Genomic DNA, 19257 nt, shown 5'->3' on the forward strand with positions numbered 1-19257 from the left:
CCTCTAAAACCATACCTATGAAATACTAGCTCTAGCCCTTGTGCAGTTTCAGTCAATGTTAGCCCTTCCTTTTTCCTCACCATGATTGAAAGCAGAAAGTTTAGGGCAGAATTTCACATATACAGAATGCCAGCTAATCAGCATATCATTTCACAGAATTACAATTTATTCAGATAGCTGGTGCCATTCAGTGCTCAATTTGTATAATCTTACAACATGCAGTTATAAAAAGGGAAGGCCATTTAAGAATCTGTCTGAACCAGTCAAAAGACAAGGACATATTGGGAAAGAGTATTTTCAGCACTTGAAATAGACAAGGTGTTGACATCCAAAATGTATTTTGGACTCTTGCAAATAAATGGGAAAATCCAGTTGAAACGTAGGCAATCTATATGAATAGTGAAGTCACAGAAAAAAAAAGAATACAAAAGAAGGTTAGCCTTATTAGTGATTAGAGAAGTGCAAATTCAATAAGTGTCTTTTTTTAACCTATTAAATTAGCAAAAAGTTAAGATTGATATCTAGTATTTAAAAGGATGTGAGGAAATGACTGTGCCCATGCATTGTTGTTAGGATTATAAGGTGGTAGCACTGTGAGGAAGACATATTGGAGATATCTGTTGAAACAGTAATGAATATATATATATATATATATATATATACACACACACACAGATCTTCTAACCCAGCAATCTGCTTCTAAAAAATAATTCTAAATACAAAATGCTACCATGTATAAATGGATTTTCTAAAAGATCCATTTAAAAGAAATAATGATTTTTAAAACTTTATGTCTATCAATGAATGTGGGAACAGATAAATGCATTATGGAATATCTTACTACATGGAATATCCTATAGCCAATAAAAAGTAGTATGTGGTGGTTGCTGAACACACTGACTTGGAAAGAGTCTTTTTTTTTTTTTGAGACAGAGTTTCGCTCTTGTTGCCCAGGCTGGAGTACAATGGCGCGATCTCGGCTCACTGCAACTTCTGCCCCCTGGGTTCAAGCGATTCTCCTGTCTCAGCCTCCCCAATAGCTGGGATTACAGGCACATGCCACCACACCCGGCTAATTTTCGTATTATTAGTAGAGATGGGGTTTCATCACATTGGTCAGGCTGGTCTCGAACTCCTGACCTCAGGTGATCCGCCTGTCTCGGCGTCCCAAAGTGCTGGGATTACAGGCGTGAGCCACCGTGCCCACCTGGAAAGAGTCTTTAAGTAAGTAAGTAGAAAAAGCAAACTGTCCAAACATAAAATTTCCAAATTGTTGCTAAAGAGAAGAAAAGAATCTGTATGTGTGTATGGGTTCTGTATATGCATAGAAAATGATCTGGAGGGACACGTATCCAGCTGTGGACAATGGGCTGCCCTGTAGAGTGGGGTTAGTCTGAGTGTCTCACTTCTTCATACACTTGTGAATGGAATGAATTTGTAATAATGAGTGTGTATTATTTCTGTTTTGAAATATATATATATATTTTAAACTTTATATAGAGAGGGAAAAGACAACTATGTCTCTAAATCTGTTTTTTTTTTAGCACAAGTAGGGTAACAGGTTTTAAAAACTTATTTTAATTTTAATTAGATTTCAGAATTAAAAATCAAAAACCAACAGTTGGATTTGGAAAATACAGAACTTAGCCAAAAGAACTCTCAAAACCAGGAAAAACTGCAAGAACTTAATCAACGTCTAACAGAAATGCTATGCCAGAAGGAAAAAGAGCCAGGAAACAGTGCATTGGAGGAACGGGAACAAGAGAAGTTTAATCTGAAAGAAGAACTGGAACGTTGTAAAGTGCAGGTATGGTCTGTAGCCACCTGACAGCTGTTTTTGAGGAAATCCCACGAAATAGAAGAAATGTTTGTATTAAACTTCCTTAAACATAAAGCCTTAGTAATTAAAACAGTATGGTCCTGGCACATGAATAGACAAGTAGATAAGTGGAATAGAAAGGCTAGAATTAGACCCAAATACAAATGGAAATGTAATGTATAGCCAAGGCCACTTCTCAAACCACTGGGGTAAAGATGGACTTTTTAATTAATGGTGCCTGAACAACTGAGTAGACATTTGGAAATAGATAAAATTAGACCTATATTTCATTCCATGCACAAGGATAAACTTAATTGGATTAGGAGACTAAATATAAAAAATAAAACTATACAAATATTTGAAGAAAATATGGGTGAATTAGTCTTTAACCCTGGTGTAAAGAAAGCCTATTTAACTGTAACTCAAAAACCAGAGGCAATAAAAGAAAACATTGATTATATGTTAAAAAATGTTTACTTGGCAAAAAGATACCATAAACAAAGTTAGGAGACAGCTGACAAACTAGGAGAAAATATTCACAACATATACCACAGTGAGAAGTCCTAATATCCCTGCTAGTAAAGAACTCTTAAAAATGGAGGGACGTGGGACCAAAAATTTGATAGCAAAATGGGAGAAACATACAAACAAATAAATCATATACAAAAGATAAAAATGGGCCAGGCGTGGTGGCTCACACCTGCAATCCCAGCACTTTGGGAGGCCGAGGCAGGAGAATAGCTTGAGCCTAGGAGTTCAAGACCAGCCTGGACAACATAGCAAGACTCCATCTCTACAAAAAGTTTAAAAATTGGCTGGGTATAGTGGCGCACACCTGTGGTCCTAGCTACTCAGGAAGCTGAGGCAGGAGGATCCCTTGAGCCCAGGAGCTTGAGGCTGTACCACTACACTGTAGCCTGGGTGAGACCCTATCTCTAAATAATAAAATCAAATTATTAAAATGGCCCTCAAAGCTATGGAAAAATGTTCAGAATCACTCAAAATTAGAGAAACACAAAATAAAACAACACTGTTGTATAATTTCTCACCTATAAGACTGGCATCAATTTTAAAATATGACAGCATACTCTGTTGGCAAGGCTGTGGGGAAACAGACTCTTTCATGCTTTGCTGGGAGAATACAAACTGATACCGCCTTTTTGTAGGTGAATTTGACAATACCTAACAAAATTACATATGTACCTAGCTTTTGCCCTGGAAATCTCACTTCTAGGAATCTACCCTAAAGATACCACCGCAACAATATGAAAACTCATATGCAGAGGGTTACTCACTGCAGCACTGTTTCTAATTGCAAAATTGTGGAAACAACATAGATGCTGATATGTAGGAGAGTAGGTGAATAAATGTGGGGGGTATGTCCATACCATGAAGTAGTACTGTGCAGCTGTTCAAGAAAAAGGAAGAAAAGAAATCCCTATTTATATGAAATGATTTCCAACACATACTGTTAAGTGAAAAAAGAAAAGTGCAAAAAGGTATCTATAAAATGCCTTTGTGCATGTAAGAAAGGGATATTAAAAAGTACACATCTGGTCATTTGTGCAAAAGAAACACAAGAATGATAATCCAGAAACTAAAAAGGGAGGGTGGGAAAGGGATGGAACAGAAGAATGAGAATGCGCTAGAAGGGACGAGGAATAACAGTGACACTTCTCTGAGTTTATCTTTTCGTATAGCTCTGACTCTTAGAACCATAGTAATGTTTCACATACTCTTCACTTACCCCCAAAATAAGTGCACAAGTAAAACTAATCAATATGGTAGTGGTGGGAGAAGAAACCCAAAGGGAGCACATACATGAACAGATGAGCCTAACTGTGTTATAAATGGGCAATATAACCACACTAGGGAAGAAAACAATTATCTTAAGTAATTCCAAAATTAATATCTTGACTGGATACTATCCAGGCTAAAGACAAGATGAACTGTATCTACATGCTATGATAATCTAGTCAGTAAACAGGATTCTCATGAGAGGTATGGGTAATTCTGAAACTACTATATGTATTACTAGAATTGAACAAATGAGTAAATATGTTGTGAGCAATAAGAACTAGATTTCTCACCGTTGGAGAAGAAGTCGCAAGTGGGGCAATGGGGAATGCTAAGATGAGCCCTCTGATGTTAGATTGAGATCTGAGATATTTGGATAAACTCATGGTTTCTAATATGTATACAAAGCTAGATAGATACAGAAACATAGATGTGTATATATGCATGGATTGCCCAGATTTTCTTTACTAAGCACCATTCTCCTATAAAAGGAACCAGGGTTCCTTGGAAAAATGATTGATTCTAGGGCTAGGGCAGAGAAAAATACAGGATAAGCCTGGAACATCTCACGGGGCCAGAAGGAAAAAGGTGTTTTAAAAAAAAAAAAAGGACATGTCAAAAGGGCCTGTGTCCTGCTGGCCAAAGCTGGAACAATTTGATCACCAAAATAAATGATAGTATAGAATAAAGTAAGTATAATTATGAAATAAACAGACTACAGTAAATACCAGCCAGGTATAGTGGCTCATGCCTGTAGTCCCAGCACTTTGTGAGGTCAAGGCAGGTGGATCACTTGAGCCCGGGAGTTTGTAACCAGCCTGGCCAACACGGTGAAACCCCGTCTCTACAAAAAATACAAAAAAAATTAGCAGGGCATGGTGGCATGCCCCTATAGTCTCAGCTGTTCAGGAGGCTGAGGTGGAAGAATCGCTTGAGCCCGGGAGGTCGAGGCTGCAGTGAGCCAGGATTGCACCACTGCACTTCAGTCTGGGCAACAGAGTGAGACCTTGTCTCCCCACCAAAAAAGTTGAATAAATAAATAAATAAATATGAGTCCATATTGATATAAAAATTTAAGCTGGGAGGGAAAACAACAGCTCTAATTCCAATTAATAAATGAAGAAGAAAATAGAAAATCATCGTTAGGCAAACACCCCAGTAATAATAGTTGTAGACAACATGCATTGATAGATGTTAATAAGCAGAAGTTTGAGGAGAAATAGGATTTGTATAGTCTCAAAGTATCTCCTCCAAGAAAAAGACAGTAATTTTACAGTGGAGAAACATGCAAAACTTACCTTAGAAATCATGAAGTCTTTGCCCATGCCTGTGTCCTGAATGGTGCTGCCCAGGTTTTCTTCTAGGGTTGTTAATGGTTTTGGGCCTTACATTTAAGTCTTTAATCCATCTTGAGTTAGTTTTTGTATAAGGTGTAAGGAAGGGGTCCAGTTTCAATCTGCATATGGCTAGCCAGTTTTCCCAACACCATTTATTAAATAGGGAATCCTTTCCCCATTGCTTGTTTTTGTCAGGTTTGTCAAAGATCACATGGTTGTAGATGTGTGGTGTTATTTCTGAGGCCTCTGTTCTGTTCCATTGGTCTATATATCTGCTTTGGTACCAGTACTATGCTGTTTTGGTTACTGTAGCCTTGTAGCAGAGTTTGAAGTCAGGTAGCGTGATGCCCCTAGCTTTGTTCTTTTTGCTTAGGATTGTCTTGGCTATACAGGCTCCTTTTTGGTTCCATATGAAATTTAAAGTAGTTTTTTTCTAAATCTGTGAAGAAAGTCAGTGATAGCTTGATGGGAATAGTACTGAATCTATAAATTACTTTGAGCAGTATGGCCATTTTCATGATATTGATTCTATCTATCCATGAGCAGGGAATGTTCTTCCATTTGTTTGTATCCTCTCTTATTTCCTTTGAGCAGTGGTTTGTAGTTCTCCTTGAAGAGGTCCTTCACATCCCTTGTAAGTTGTATTCCTAGGTATTTTATTCTCTTTATAGCAATTGTGAATGGAAGTTCACTCATGATTTGGCTATCTATTATTGGTATATAGGAATGCTTGTGATTTTTGCACATTGATTTTGTATCCTGAGACTTTGCTGAAGTTGCTTATCAGCTTAAGGAGATTTGAGGCTGAGACAACGGGGTTTTCTAAATATACAATCATGTCATCTGCAAACAGAGACAATTTGATTTCCTCTCTTCCTATTTGAATACCCTTTATTTCTTTCTCTTGCCTGACTGCCCTGGCCAGAACTTCCAACACTATGTTGAATAGGAGTGGTGAGAGAGGGTATCCTTGTCTTGTGCCAGTTTTCAAAGGGAATGCTTCCAGCCTTTGCCCATTATGATATTGGCCGTGGGTTTGTTATAAATAGCTCTTATTATCTGGAGATATGTTCTATCAATACCTGTTTATTGAGAGTTTTTAGCATGAAGTGATGTTGAATTTTCCATGCCATTTAAGTGGAAAGTCTTTGACGTATAAGGATAAAAAATGGTCATAAAACAGTGTCATTGAGTTCATATTATTGTTTCCTTAATATGGCCTTTTGTGAACCTGGTAAGTTTCCCAAGCCTAAATATGTATGTCTGTTATTTGACTTTTTTTATTTTTCTCTTAGTCCTCCACTTTAGTGTCTTCTCTGGAGGCGGAGCTCTCTGAAGTTAAAATACAGACCCATATTGTGGAACAGGAAAACCTCCTTCTCAAAGAAGAACTGGAGAAAATGAAACAGGTAAGGCTGTGTGCAGCTAAGGGGGGTTCACAGAACAATATGTACCTGGTGGGCTCCTGTCGGGCTGGTATTACTAGCCACCAGTTGTCCTTTGTACCGAGTCCCGTCAACTAGCTTGGTAGCTGAGGACATACTGCTTGGCAAAGTTGAGGACCTAAAGTGCAAAATCCTTTTTGTAAAGGCTATTGATAATTATTCATGTGTCTAACTTATATATGTTGTACACTCTAAAATCCCCCCCCTTTTTTTAAGAGTTTCCTTCTTCCCTCTGTTGCCTAGGCTGGAGTGCAGTGGTGTGATCTCAGCTCACTGCAACCTCTGGCTCCTAGGCTCAAGCAATTCTCGTGCCTCAGCCTCCCGAGCAGCTGGGATTACAGGTGCCCACCACCACACCCAGATAATTTTTGTGTTTTTAGTAGAGGTGGGGTTTTGCCATGTTGGCCAGGCTGGTCTTGAATTCCTGGGCTCAGGCAAGCCACCCATGTCAGCCCCCTAAAGTGCTGGGATTACAGGCGTGAGCCACTGCATCCGGCCCACTCTAAAATTCTATTATCATAAATGAATCCCAACCACTTCAGTTTAAGAAATTGTTGTTCTGTCACCCAGCCAGGTTATAAAGTAACATATGTTTGTCTAAAAGGAGGGGGACTATTTGCTTATAACTTTTCTAATTCTGTTCACACTGATTTTTGAGGCACTGAAGCTGATCCTTCTGCCTTTTTCTGTAGCAACTATGAGGCATCAGTTCTAGAGCATGATGGCATGCAGTCTCACTTATGAATGTGGCCTTCAGAAGCCTATTTCAAAGTTTCGAAGGCTTAACTTTAGGCCAGGCGCAGTGGCTCATGCCTGTAATCCTAATACTTTGGGAGGCCAAGGTGGGCAGATCACTTGAGGCCAAGAATTTGAGACCAGCCTGGGCAACAGGACAAAACCATATCTCTACAAAAAAATTAGCTAGGTGTAGTGGTGTGCATCTGTAGTCCCAGCTACTCAGGAGGCTGAGATGGGTGGATCACCTGAGCTCGGGAAGTCAAGCCTCCAGTGAGCTGAGATTGTGCTACTGTGCCCCTGCACTCCAGCCTGGGCGACAGAATACCCTGTCTCAAAAAAGAAAGAAAAAAGGCTTAATTTTAAATATGAAAATATGAAAGAGGTCTCAACTTAAAAATTATGTCCTCTCATGGAGAAATGCATTGTTGGAAAAAAAAATTTGCGTCCTAAACATTGTCCTGTTTTCAGTATTTACAGGAGTCTTTCAATTGGAACAATCTTGATTTATAAGTAGGAAAATTTAGTTTTTCCATTTTACTTGTTTACTTCAGCATCAGATTATGATGGCACTCATAAAATTTTCTTTCTTCTGTCTCTTCAGCCTGTAAGCACAAAGTTGTCCTTTCCTGAATGTGGAAACATTGAGTCTGTAAATCTGATATTATGTTTATGTTAATCTGATTGATTCCTATGCGTCTTGCTTTCTTAATAGCATTATAAAACCCTCAGGGTATGTGTGTCTTTCATAATGCCTAGTATAGTACTGGTACTCAATAGGTGCTTTATAAGAATCTTTTCAAGTCAACTACTGCTGTGCAAAATGCATGTTCTGCTGTGATAGAGAAGTCGCCTGTCCATATAAACATAACAGAAGTTAAAACTCATAGGGCCTTTCTGTGGTGTGGTGAAGTATTCCAAGGCTGTTATTACCAACTTTATCTTAATTAACTTGAGCATTCTTTTTTCCTTGACTTTTTGAAAGCCTGTCTGTTGTTCAGCCTTTAGATGATAATGATAGGTTTCAAATTCATAGTATGGGAAATGTGTGTGCTTTGTGGCTTTGCTAAGCTGGAGAACAGAAGGAAAGCAGCAGAGCTAGGAGAAAAACAACATGATGGGGATGTCATTCAGCACCTTTTTATTGCTTTTTTTTTTTTAAACAGGCATTGGTATAAATAGTGAGATGAAGAAATAGTGAGCCTGGTCTGCCTTTGGTAGAAAGTTGTTTTATCAGACATCTGGAACCTTTTGGATCCCAAGAATAGGGTAGCATCAGCCCATCATTGCTATTATACAACGTGGACCTAGAAGGCATGTGTCACTCTGTATGATATCGTGATTCATAGTTCACAGAGCCCTTCTATGTGTCTTATCTATTGCGCTGAAAGGAAACACAAATAGCATCAGCAAAAGTCACATACCAGTTTACAGACATCCAAAATGGTATCAAGCTTTATGGGTGTCTGGAGGGTGGGAAGACAAGGCAGTGGATAAAGTAGAAGGTCCTTTATTAAACCAGTGCCCGGGTATTTCAAAATACATTTTCCTATATCCTTCTGACTTGTTCAGATTTGTAAGGTATGCTGGATTTGTCACCAGTTGAAGACAAGATTCAACCCTGAAAGTCTGTTTTGTCATACTATTCCTACAGCTAAATGTGAAAGAATTTCAGGTTTAGGAAGTAGAAAGATGGTCGTAAAATCATAATGATAATAAAGAATTGAAGAGTCAAGTGAAATAGAGGAAAGTTAAAAACCTATGAACTATGGGAAAGGGTTAAGAAGTGTAAGAAACAGCCTCTTTAAAGCATGAGTTCTCAAAAGGGTGAAGGGGTAAGGATTGCTCCCCTGCCCCAGAACATTTATCAATGTCTGGGCACATTTTTTGTTTTCACAACTAGAAGGTGGGGGGTTACTGGCATCTTTTGAGTAAAGCCAGAGACGCTGTGAAACATCCTACAGTGTCCAGAATGCCTCCCGACTTCCAACTCCTGACGAAGAATTATCCAGCCCAAAATGAGACTAGTACCAGCACTGATGTTGAAGAGGAATAAAAACAGTATTTGGTTTGTCTTGATTTCATGAAGTGGAGAGAAAAAGCCAGTGTGTTCACACCAACAACATTTTACTGGCCAGTCAGCGTAGGCACCTTCTGAAAGGAAGAGTACAGGGAACAAGCTGAAAACACGGTTTTATCTTTAAACTTGCCTTTGGGTTGTTACTTGTATGTGGTTCATTCCAATTCTAGGGTTTGGTTTTGTTTTGTTTTGGAGACAGAGTCTCTGTCGCCCAGCCTGGAGTGCAGTCATCTCGGCTCACTGCAGCCTCCGCCTCCCAGGTTCAAGCGATTCTCCTGCCTCAGCCTCCTGAGTAGCTGGGATTACAGGCACCCACCACCACGCCTAGCTAATTATTTTTAATACAGACAGGGTTTCACCATGTTCACCAGGCTGACCTCAAACTCCTGAGGTCAAGTGATCCTCCCCACCTTGGCTTCCCAAAGTGCTGGGATTACAGGTGTGAACCACCCCCGCAGCCCAATTCTATAGTCTTGACTGATTTTTTGAAAAACATTTTTCTTGTTAAAAGCATGAGGAAAATGTAATATGCTACATGTGTTAAATTGATGATAGAATGGCAGTATGTTATTTTATCCTGAAGGTAAAATGGAGAGCTAGGATCATTATTTAACAATGTCTGCCTGGTTGAATCTACCTAAGCAGACATTTCAACAGTCAGCTGGGGAACAGAAAGAAGCCAGAAGGGAATCCTTGAAGTTTATTATAGTCTCTGCTAGAGTTTATGTCCGCTGAAATATCTACAGATAAGCAAATAGCAGCAGCCGTGAAAATGCCCTATTTAGAAATACCCCTTTGTACTTACAGCCATGAGATGTGATGGGAGGGCCCATTTGTTTATCTCTTACAGCTGCACAGATGTCCTGATCTCTCTGACTTCCAGCAAAAAATCTCTAGTGTTCTAACCTACAACGAAAAACTGCTGAAAGAAAAGGAAGCTCTGAGTGAGGAATTAAATAGCTGTGTCGATAAGGTAGGAGAAGTAATAAGACTTTACCGTCGTCGTATACAATACACACCGTAATGAACCTTTCTCTGTGGACAGTGGCACAGGGGCCTCCTGTGGTAGTCTGTTGTTCCAGAGTGTCCTGGAGCAGCATTTCTTTGGCATTCTGTGACCCTAGACTTCCTGCAGCCAAGACTGATGAAGTCTAAATTAGTTGTTTACTAATTATATTATTAAACTCGATAATATAAAATTTCTCATTATCATATCACAGTGCTACTTTATACCGCTATTTTGTTATAATATAAATTATGTATTTAATAATCTGAGATCAATTTCATAGATAAACGCTTTTTTTTCTATTTTCTTTAGCAAATCCAAAAACACCACCTTTTTTCCCCACCTGCCTTAATAGATATTCTATGTTTTCTTCCTATGGTATGCTCTTGAGATTTTTAATGGCCTTCCAGCTTACCATCTTCCACCCTCAAAATATGAGGCAATAGAAAAGAAAAATAGGAAATTTCCAAAAAGAAGCAACTCCTCAAAATTAGATGTATAAAACAGTCTTTGGTTTGTCTTGATTTGGAACCAGGAAGACCATTTCCTTTGACCTTGCCCTGCTCCCCTACATAAATAGATGGTACTTGTTCTTGACAGCGTAAGTGCAGGCATATAAGTTAAGGCTAGCTATGTTTGCACAAATGCCCTCTTACCTCTTTTTCCCTTCCTGAAACAGTTGGCAAAATCAAGTCTTTTAGAGCACAGAATTGCGACGATGAAGCAGGAACAGAAATCCTGGGAACATCAGAGTGCGAGCTTAAAGTCACAGCTGGTGGCTTCTCAGGAAAAGGTACGTGGACAATTCTTGTTTCATCTTCACAGTTAGTATTCTCCTAGATCTTCCAACAGAAATCCCAGTAAAAAGAATGTTCCAGGTAGAAGTAGCGTTAAGAGGGTTCCAAATGATTCAATTTGACCAACGCTTGATGTGTGTTTATAGTGTGGCAAGGCTGGGCGTGGTGGCTCACCAGCACCTTGGGAGGCCGAGGTGGGCAGATCACTTGAGGTCAGGAGTTCGAAATCAGCCTGGCCAACATGGTGAAACCTCATCTCTACTAAAAATTAAAAAAAAAAAAAAAGCCGGGTGTGATGGCAGGTGCCTGTAGTCCCAGCTACTCCGAAGGCTGAGACAGGAGAATTGTTTGAACCTAGGAGGCGGAGGATGCAGTGAGCCAAGATCACGCTAGTACACTTCAGCCTGGACGACAGAGCGAGACTCCATCTCAAAAAAAAAAAAGTAAATACAGTATGACAAAATGATTTAAATAATATTGCAAATATATTGCGGCAAAATAATTTAAATGATATTTCCCTCAAAGTTTACTAATTATGAAGGCTTGAGAATAGTGCATAAAAATGACTGCTTGTTCCTAATTTATAAATAGGACCTCTAAGGCAGTTTATGCCCTATTTTAAAGATCTGTATCAACATTCCTTTTATGAATTTAAATTTTTAAAATTGGAATTTATATGTGATATTAGCATAAAATAGGATTCTTCTTTAAGAGGTGAGGTCTCAGCCAGGCACAGTGGCTCACGCCCGTAATCCCAGCACTTTGGGAGGCCGAGGTGGGCGGATCACGAGGTCAAGAGATCAAGACCATCCTGGCTAACACAGTGAAACCCCGTCTCTACTAAAAAATACAAAAAATTAGCCGAGCGTGGTGGCAAGCGCTTGTAGTCCCAGCTACTGGTGAGGCTGAGGCAGGAGAATGGCGTGAACCTGGGAGGCGGAGGTTGCAGTGAGCCGAGATCGTGCCACTGCACTCTAGCCTGGGCAACAGAGCAAGACTCTGTCTACAAAAAAAAAAAAAAAAATGAGGTGAGATCTCCCTTTGTATCCCAGGCCAGATCACCACTTGCTGCCACCTCAAACTCCTGGGCTCAAAGGATTCTCCCGCCTCAGCCTTCCAGGTAGCTGAGACTACAGGCTCACGCCACCACACTCAGCTTTTTATTTTTTGTAGAGATGGGGGGTCTTGCCATCTTGCCTAGACTAGTTTCAAACTCCTGGGCTCAAGCGATCCTCCTGCCTTGGCCTCCTAAAGTGCTGGGATTCCTGGTGTGGGCCACCATGCCTAGCCTAGAATAGGATTCTACAAGTATATATTTTTATTTTCAGCTAAGAGGGTCCTTTGCAGTCCAACATCATAGGCTAAAACATAATTTCTACAAAATTCAGTGAAACCATCTTTTGTGATGCCAGTTGGCACCCATTGGTTCTGTAAGATACCGTTTAGTACTCTACCAGATGACTATCAGCAATACCTTGCTCCATAGTTCATCATTGTCCTAAATATAATTTAACATCCTGTAAATATACATACTGTCCTGGGTTTCCACTGAGCTACTGACAAGAAAGCTGGATTTAGTAAAGAGAAACAAACGGACTTGAAAGTTCTTTTGTCCTTATTCATTCCTGAACATGCTAGAGGTGAGACTACAAGAGTTTGTGTAGCAGTAAAAGATTGTTCTCACAATACAGGTTCAGAATTTAGAAGACACCCTGCAGAATGTAAACCTGCAAATGTCCCGGTTGAAATCTGACCTACGAGTGACTCAGCAGGAAAAGGAGGCTTTAAAACAAGAAGTGATGTCTTTGCATAAGCAACTTCAGAATGCTGGTGGCAAGGTGATTTGTTCTTTTATTTAGGTATAAGTTATTTACAGTAAAGTACACAAATCTTAAGACTACAACTTGGTTATTTTTATGTGTATATGCATGTATATATAAATATGCATATCTCATATATCTGTTTGTATAACCTTCACTTAGATAAAAATGTAGAACATTTCCAGCACCCAGCAGGCTCTCTCTTGTTCCTTCCAGTTGGTAACCCCAAGGGAACCACTTTTGTACCCTCTGTCACTGTAGTTTAGGGATGCTTTTTTCTAAACTTCATATAATTGAAACCATAGTGATATAAAACACATCTTTTTTTTGTATTGAGCAAGTCAGACCATGGCTGAGTTGAGTTTTGTAATAACAAAACTAAAACATTTTCTTAAATGATAAAGTATTTGTGTGACCTTAAAAAATATCAAATGTAGAAAAACATTGCAAGAAATTAATCTGGGAACTTATACACAGACTTGCAAAAAAGTACAGCTTCTGCTAAAAAGGCATAAAACAATAGTATTGAATTTCAGGAGATAATTCATTGCTACAAATAGGTTGCTATGGCACCAGAAAGTCCAGGAAGAGCTGATTAAAGTGTTAGCTAGCTGACACCTTATGGTGGTGTGGTAGAAAGTGTCTCATTTTAATAAGTCACAATGCTGCCTAATCTGTGTGCAAATAAATTAAGAACAATGTTATAGATGTCATTTTGGGGCAGATGTCAAGATTTTGTCCTACAATAAAAGTAGACACATTCAGTTATTTTATCTCTTGGTGAAACTTTTTATAAAAAAAATAAGTTGTTTTGGGCCGGGCGTGGTGGCTCATGCCTGTAATCCCAGCGCTTTGGGAGGCCGAGGCAGGCAGACCACTTGAAGCCAGGAGTTCAATACCAGCCTGGCCAACATGGCGAAACCCTGTCTCTACTACAAATACAAAAATGGCCGGGCATGGTGGCTCACGCTTGTAATCCCAGCACTTTGGGAGGCCTAGGCGGACGGCTCACGAGGTCAGTTCAAGACCAGCCTGCCCAACACGTTGAAACTCCATCTCTACTAAAAATAAAAAAATTAGCTGGGCATGGTGGCGAATGCCTGTAATCATCCCAGCTACTCGGGAGGCTAAGGCAGGAGAATCGCTTGAACCCGGGAGGCGTAGGTTGCAGTGAGCCGAGATCATGCCACTGCACTCCAGCCTGGGCGACACAGCTAGACTTTGTCTCAAAAAAAAAAAAAAAAAAAAAAAGCCAGGTGTGGTACCACATGCATCCGTAATCCCAGCTACCTGGAAGGCTGAGGCATAAGAATTGCTTGAGCCCGGGAGGTGGAGGTTGCAGTGAGCTGAGATCGTGCCACTGCACTCCAGCCTGGGTGACAGAGTGAGACTCTTGTCTCAAAAAAAAAAAAAAAGTTTCCATTTTTAAAATTACTTCTGGGTTGACTTTTTCTGAAAACGAGATTGTACCTTTTTTTTTCATGTTTGGTTTAAAAGGCAAGAGGCTTATCTATTTGTATTATCTTTTTTATATCATTTTCAAGATCCAAAAATCACTTTGGTAGCTGAAAGCACATTTCTGAATTCAGACGTTAATTACATGGACAATATGTGCTTTGGATTCTAAAAAAAGATATGATTGCATATGTGAAAATGAAAGTAGAGTTTAGCCTGTGAAAGCTTTTGAGTTGGCAGTGCATTTCAGCTTTCTCTTTATGTCCTCTGTGAATCGAGTATCTTCTGGGCTTAAAGATAACTTCATAAGAATGAAGCAACTTTTAAGTCACCAGTCTCAATGCAATTGGGTCCTTTATGGAACTGGGCCTTGCCCTACAGTCATATTCACTATTGGACATGACATGGCTATTTCGTCAAAGACCATTTTAAACAGAGACCCTCCAAACCTTTTTGTTTAAATCAAACTTCAAGAATACTGTTTTATTCATATTTATATGTACCTACACATACTTTCATTAGAAGACTAAGGGGACAATTGAAAGGTACTTACTAGGAGTCATTGTCATTGGGTAAATATGACACCTGTCTCAAAACAGCAATTACCCAATAGCTTGTTTTTAAGGCTTACACTCTATAATTCTCTTAAGAGCTGGGCCCCAGAAATAGCTACTCATCCATCAGGGCTCCATAACCAGCAGAAAAGGCTGTCCTGGGACAAGTTGGATCATCTGATGAATGAGGAACAGCAGCTGCTTTGGCAAGAGAATGAGAGGCTCCAGACCGTGGTACAGAACACCAAAGCCGAACTCACGTACTCCCGGGAGAAGGTAACTTGAGAAGCTGCACATCATGGCATATGTTTGAAAATGACTAGTTTGATAGGAAAATGAGTGTTGGATATGATTGGAATGGTTCTAAGGTATGGATTTGAGTATCCTGCTATAGCAGACTTCTTTTAAGAATGTATAATTTATCATTTACTCACATATAATTTTATCCTGATGTTTATAAAATATCTTTATAAGCAGTTTTATATTAAAATATATTTGTGACTTTAATCTTCATATCCAAAATATAGACTCATGAAAATTATGTGAACCATATATTCTTCAAATTGGCCGGCCACCAAGACTAGTAGTACAAAAATGGGAAAACTAGACTCAGATCTTGCAGGTCTAAATAACTCCTCATGAGAGAAAAAGGTGCCTCCTTTAACAGACAGCATCTCAAGGCTTAAGGTCTTTTCCAACCACCAACTTGGTGCTTGAATTCCTTACCTCTGCTGCATAGTCTCCCAATGATATTTAACCTATGCTTAACACCTCTTTTGAGGAGGAACTCTGAAGAGTCGCAGATATTTAGTTAGAACACCTACTCCATGCCAGAAACTGCTATCACTGATGCTGCAGTGGTGAGCAAGACAGACATTGTTCATGTCCTCATAGAACTGTTCTAGATGTGAACAGTCCAATAAGAGCAGATGGGACTGTCAGCCCATTCTCTCCTAAAAGTAGTGTTCATGTCAGAAAAAAGGGGCCTGAGACTGCTGTGCCTGTTTTCCTGGCAGCCACATCACATACACTGTTGACTCCTGGAGAGTTAGTAGACCCAGAAGTCGTCTCTTCCCTGTCTTGTTCCTACAGTGTTGGGTTTGCAGACCCAACCAGACTCACCTAGAAAGGGTCTTTTGAAATCCAGAAAAGCTAGCTTCAAGTATTTACAGGCTTGACTGAAAAAGGAAGTTAAACAGGACCCAAGTACTGAATTAACTTTCCCTATGTTTGTTGTTTTTGCTGGCTGAGTGATTGTATTAGCATTGCTTCCTCTTACATTTGTTCTTGTTAGGTCCGTCAACTGGAATCCAGTCTTCTTCCCAAGCACCAAAAACATCTAAACCCATCAGGTACCATGAAACCCACAGAGCAAGAAAAATTGAGCTTAAAGAGAGAGTGTGATCAGTTTCAGAAAGAACAATCTCCTACTAACAGGAAGGTGAGTTTTTGAGAATATATGGCCAGTATCTATGTTCTCACTATAATGTGTTCTTAAGCGTGTTTCTTCTCAGGTATACTTCTAAGGAAATGATTACGATGGCATATTTTGGCATGTATCTCTTTATGCTGTTATCTTGTCAAAATAGCATTGTGGTTCTTTTTGATTGAATAATGGTTGAAAAAATAACAATTTGGCCAGGTGTGGTGGCTCATGCCTGTAATCCCAGCACTTTGGGAGGCCGATGCGGGTGGATCACTAGGTCAGGAGTTTGAGACCAGCCTGGCCAATATGGTAAAACTCCATCTCTACTAAAAAACACAAAAATTAGCCAGGCGTGGTGGCACATGCCTGTAGTCCCAGCTACTCGGGAGGCTGAGGCAGGAGAATTGCTGGAACCCAGGAGGCAGAGGTTGCAATGAGCCAAGATCACACCAGTGTACTCCAGCCTGGGTGACAGAGCAAGACTGTCTCAAAAAAAAAAAAAAAAAAAACCACACACAATATTTAAGCTTTCTTAAAGAAGGCAGTTAATCATCTTTATTAGTATTAGAAGCCTTTATAAGTTGGCAAAATATTTATCACCTGAATATTAGAAACATCTTAATATGGGCTGTATTTTTTTATTGCTATGTAACAAATTAAAACAACATTTCTTGTCTTATCTACAAGTCAGGAATTCAAAAGCAGCTTAGCTGGGTGGTCCAACTCAGGGTTCTCATGAGGGTGCAGTCTACATGTTGGCCAGGCCTGCAGTTACCCGAAGGCTTCACTGGGGCTAGAGAATCTACTTTCCAAGCTCATTCATACAACTGTTAGCAAGAGGCTGCTGTTCCTTGATGGCTGCTTGCCTGAGACCTCAGCTCTTCACTACCCGGGCCTTTTCTCAGGGTGTCGCATCTGGCTTCCCCCAGAAGGAGTGACGAAACAGACACTGAGACCGAAAGACCAAGATAGAAGCTGTGGTCCCTTTATGATCTAATCCTGCGAGTGACATAGCAACATTTCTGCTGCATTGTATTTGTCACGCAGACTAAACCCTAGTATAGTGTGGGAGAGGACTGTATAAGGGTGTGAATACCCAGAGGTGGGGCTCATTTGAGGCCTCCTGGAGGCTGGCTACCCACTGGTCACACCTCTGCAGTGCCAATCAATTTGCTTTCTGTAATTTGTCCCATGAAGTTAAGAGTTCTAGACGAGACTTCTCAGAGTTGTTACTTTTCTTTTTCTAAACTGCAACTCAGTTTTCACTATTACCTCTTTATAAAAAATATGGTGTGTTTAGAAATCTGAGAAAAATATTTCACTATAAAATATTCATAAAATTTTTGGTTTTTGTGAAAGTTTTCATGACCATTTGCAGTAGGAAGGCCTGGTTGTGCTCTAAAGCTGAAATGTCATTTAATTTCAGGTACATTCAAGTAAACTTTGCAGAAAGAAAATGGGTTTCATTTAGCTGCTCATTAGGGGGAAAAAAGTCTGTGATAGGCTTTTAATTAATATTGAATTTTAAAATGGACCTGGAAGACTACACTTCTGTTTCACAATTCATGCTGTTCTCCTCAGCTTTTTTTGATAGAAGCAAAGTCAGCTTTCTAAGATAGTGTTGTATGTTTTTTACTGAGCAATATTCTGACTCAGTGTCCTCTAGTTCACTAGGTTCTTCCTGTAGTAAAGACTTATAAAAGTGAGGCTGGATGCGGTGGCTCATGCCTGTAATCCCAGCCCTTTGGGAGGCCGAGGTGGGCAGATCACGAGGTCAGGAGTTCAAGACCAGCCTCATCAACATGGTGAAACCCCATCTCTAAAAAAAAAAAAAAATACAAAAATTAGCTGGGTGCAGTGGTGCACACCTGTAGTCCCAGCTATTCGGGAGGCTGAGGCAGGTGAATTGCTTGAACCCGGGAAGTGGAGGTTGCAGTGAGCTGAGATTGTGCCACTGCACTCCAGCCTGGGTGACAAAGTGAGACTCTGTCTCAAAAAAAAAAAAAAAAAAAAAAAAAAAGGTACTCATGAAATCTTTAAAATTGAAAAGTTATATAAATCAGGTTTTAAGTACTCTCAATTTTAAGCCTTTAAGTTTGCATTAAGACAGTATTTTTCCTGCTGCAGATCCATAGTAGAGGATTATGAAATCAATTTAATGGAAACCAGCATTTTTTATTAATATACTACAAAATATCAGAGTACATGGTCCATGGTAAGGATATTTCAGTGATATGTACTGTACATATGTGTGGGTGTGTGTACTGTGTTGTAAGATAAAATGTATTTCTTACAGTGGGTGGCATCCAAGTTTAAAAGCCAGCTGCCTTAAGGAATCTATTTTGTGTGAGGACAGGTGATTAAAACTAGATTACTTAAATGTAAGCAATACACTGAATTATATTATTTGTTTGTCACTGAATTAACTTGGCTTTCTTCCAAGAGTTGAGATTTCTGACAAGCACAGATTTGTCAAAATAAAGTAGAGCAACTCAAGTGTTTTTGTTTTTGTTAAAGGGAATATTTTGTTTTTTTAAACAGGTCAGTCAGATGAATTCCCTTGAACAAGAATTAGAAACAATTCATTTGGAAAATGAAGGCCTCAAAAAGAAACAAGTAAAACTGGATGAGCAGCTCATGGAGGTAAGTTTCTCAGCAGATGGCCTTAGCTATGAAGAATATTTTAATCCATGAATGAGCTATTTGTTGAGAGAGACTAGACATGGCATTGAATTCCCATTGTGAAAATCTAAGTACACTGCCAAGTTGAATTTTTTGGTCTGCCTTACCAAGTTTAACAGACAACTTTGCTTAATTATACTGCCATAGGAAGCCATACTGCTTTTCAGAGTAAGTAATAATGATGACCTAAAATGCAAAGACCTGTACTTCTGCAAATTCAGGGGACAGGGACTCTCTGATTAGCCAAGGGGCCCTGAGCACTCTTGCCATCACCGTGTTTATACCAGTTCACTGATCCATCCTA

At 39.6% G+C, this 19257-nt stretch overlaps 1 protein-coding gene across 10 annotated transcripts in view; it reads left to right on the forward strand.

The window, feature by feature from the left end:
• Positions 1-19257, forward strand: part of NIN (ninein) — a 114298-nt gene that overhangs the window by 79615 nt on the left and 15426 nt on the right. For all 10 annotated transcript variants that reach the window (XM_055289392.2, XM_063644571.1, XM_063644572.1 and 7 more), the window contains 8 exons: positions 1592-1807; positions 6249-6362; positions 10064-10186; positions 10899-11012; positions 12708-12854; positions 14942-15121; positions 16140-16286; positions 18813-18914. In XM_055289392.2, coding sequence (XP_055145367.1) covers positions 1592-1807; positions 6249-6362; positions 10064-10186; positions 10899-11012; positions 12708-12854; positions 14942-15121; positions 16140-16286; positions 18813-18914 — 1143 coding nt within the window. The remainder of the gene's footprint in view (positions 1-1591; positions 1808-6248; positions 6363-10063; positions 10187-10898; positions 11013-12707; positions 12855-14941; positions 15122-16139; positions 16287-18812; positions 18915-19257) is intronic.

Source organism: Symphalangus syndactylus, chromosome 8, assembly GCF_028878055.3.
Source record: "Symphalangus syndactylus isolate Jambi chromosome 8, NHGRI_mSymSyn1-v2.1_pri, whole genome shotgun sequence".
Taxonomy (NCBI): domain Eukaryota; kingdom Metazoa; phylum Chordata; class Mammalia; order Primates; family Hylobatidae; genus Symphalangus; species Symphalangus syndactylus.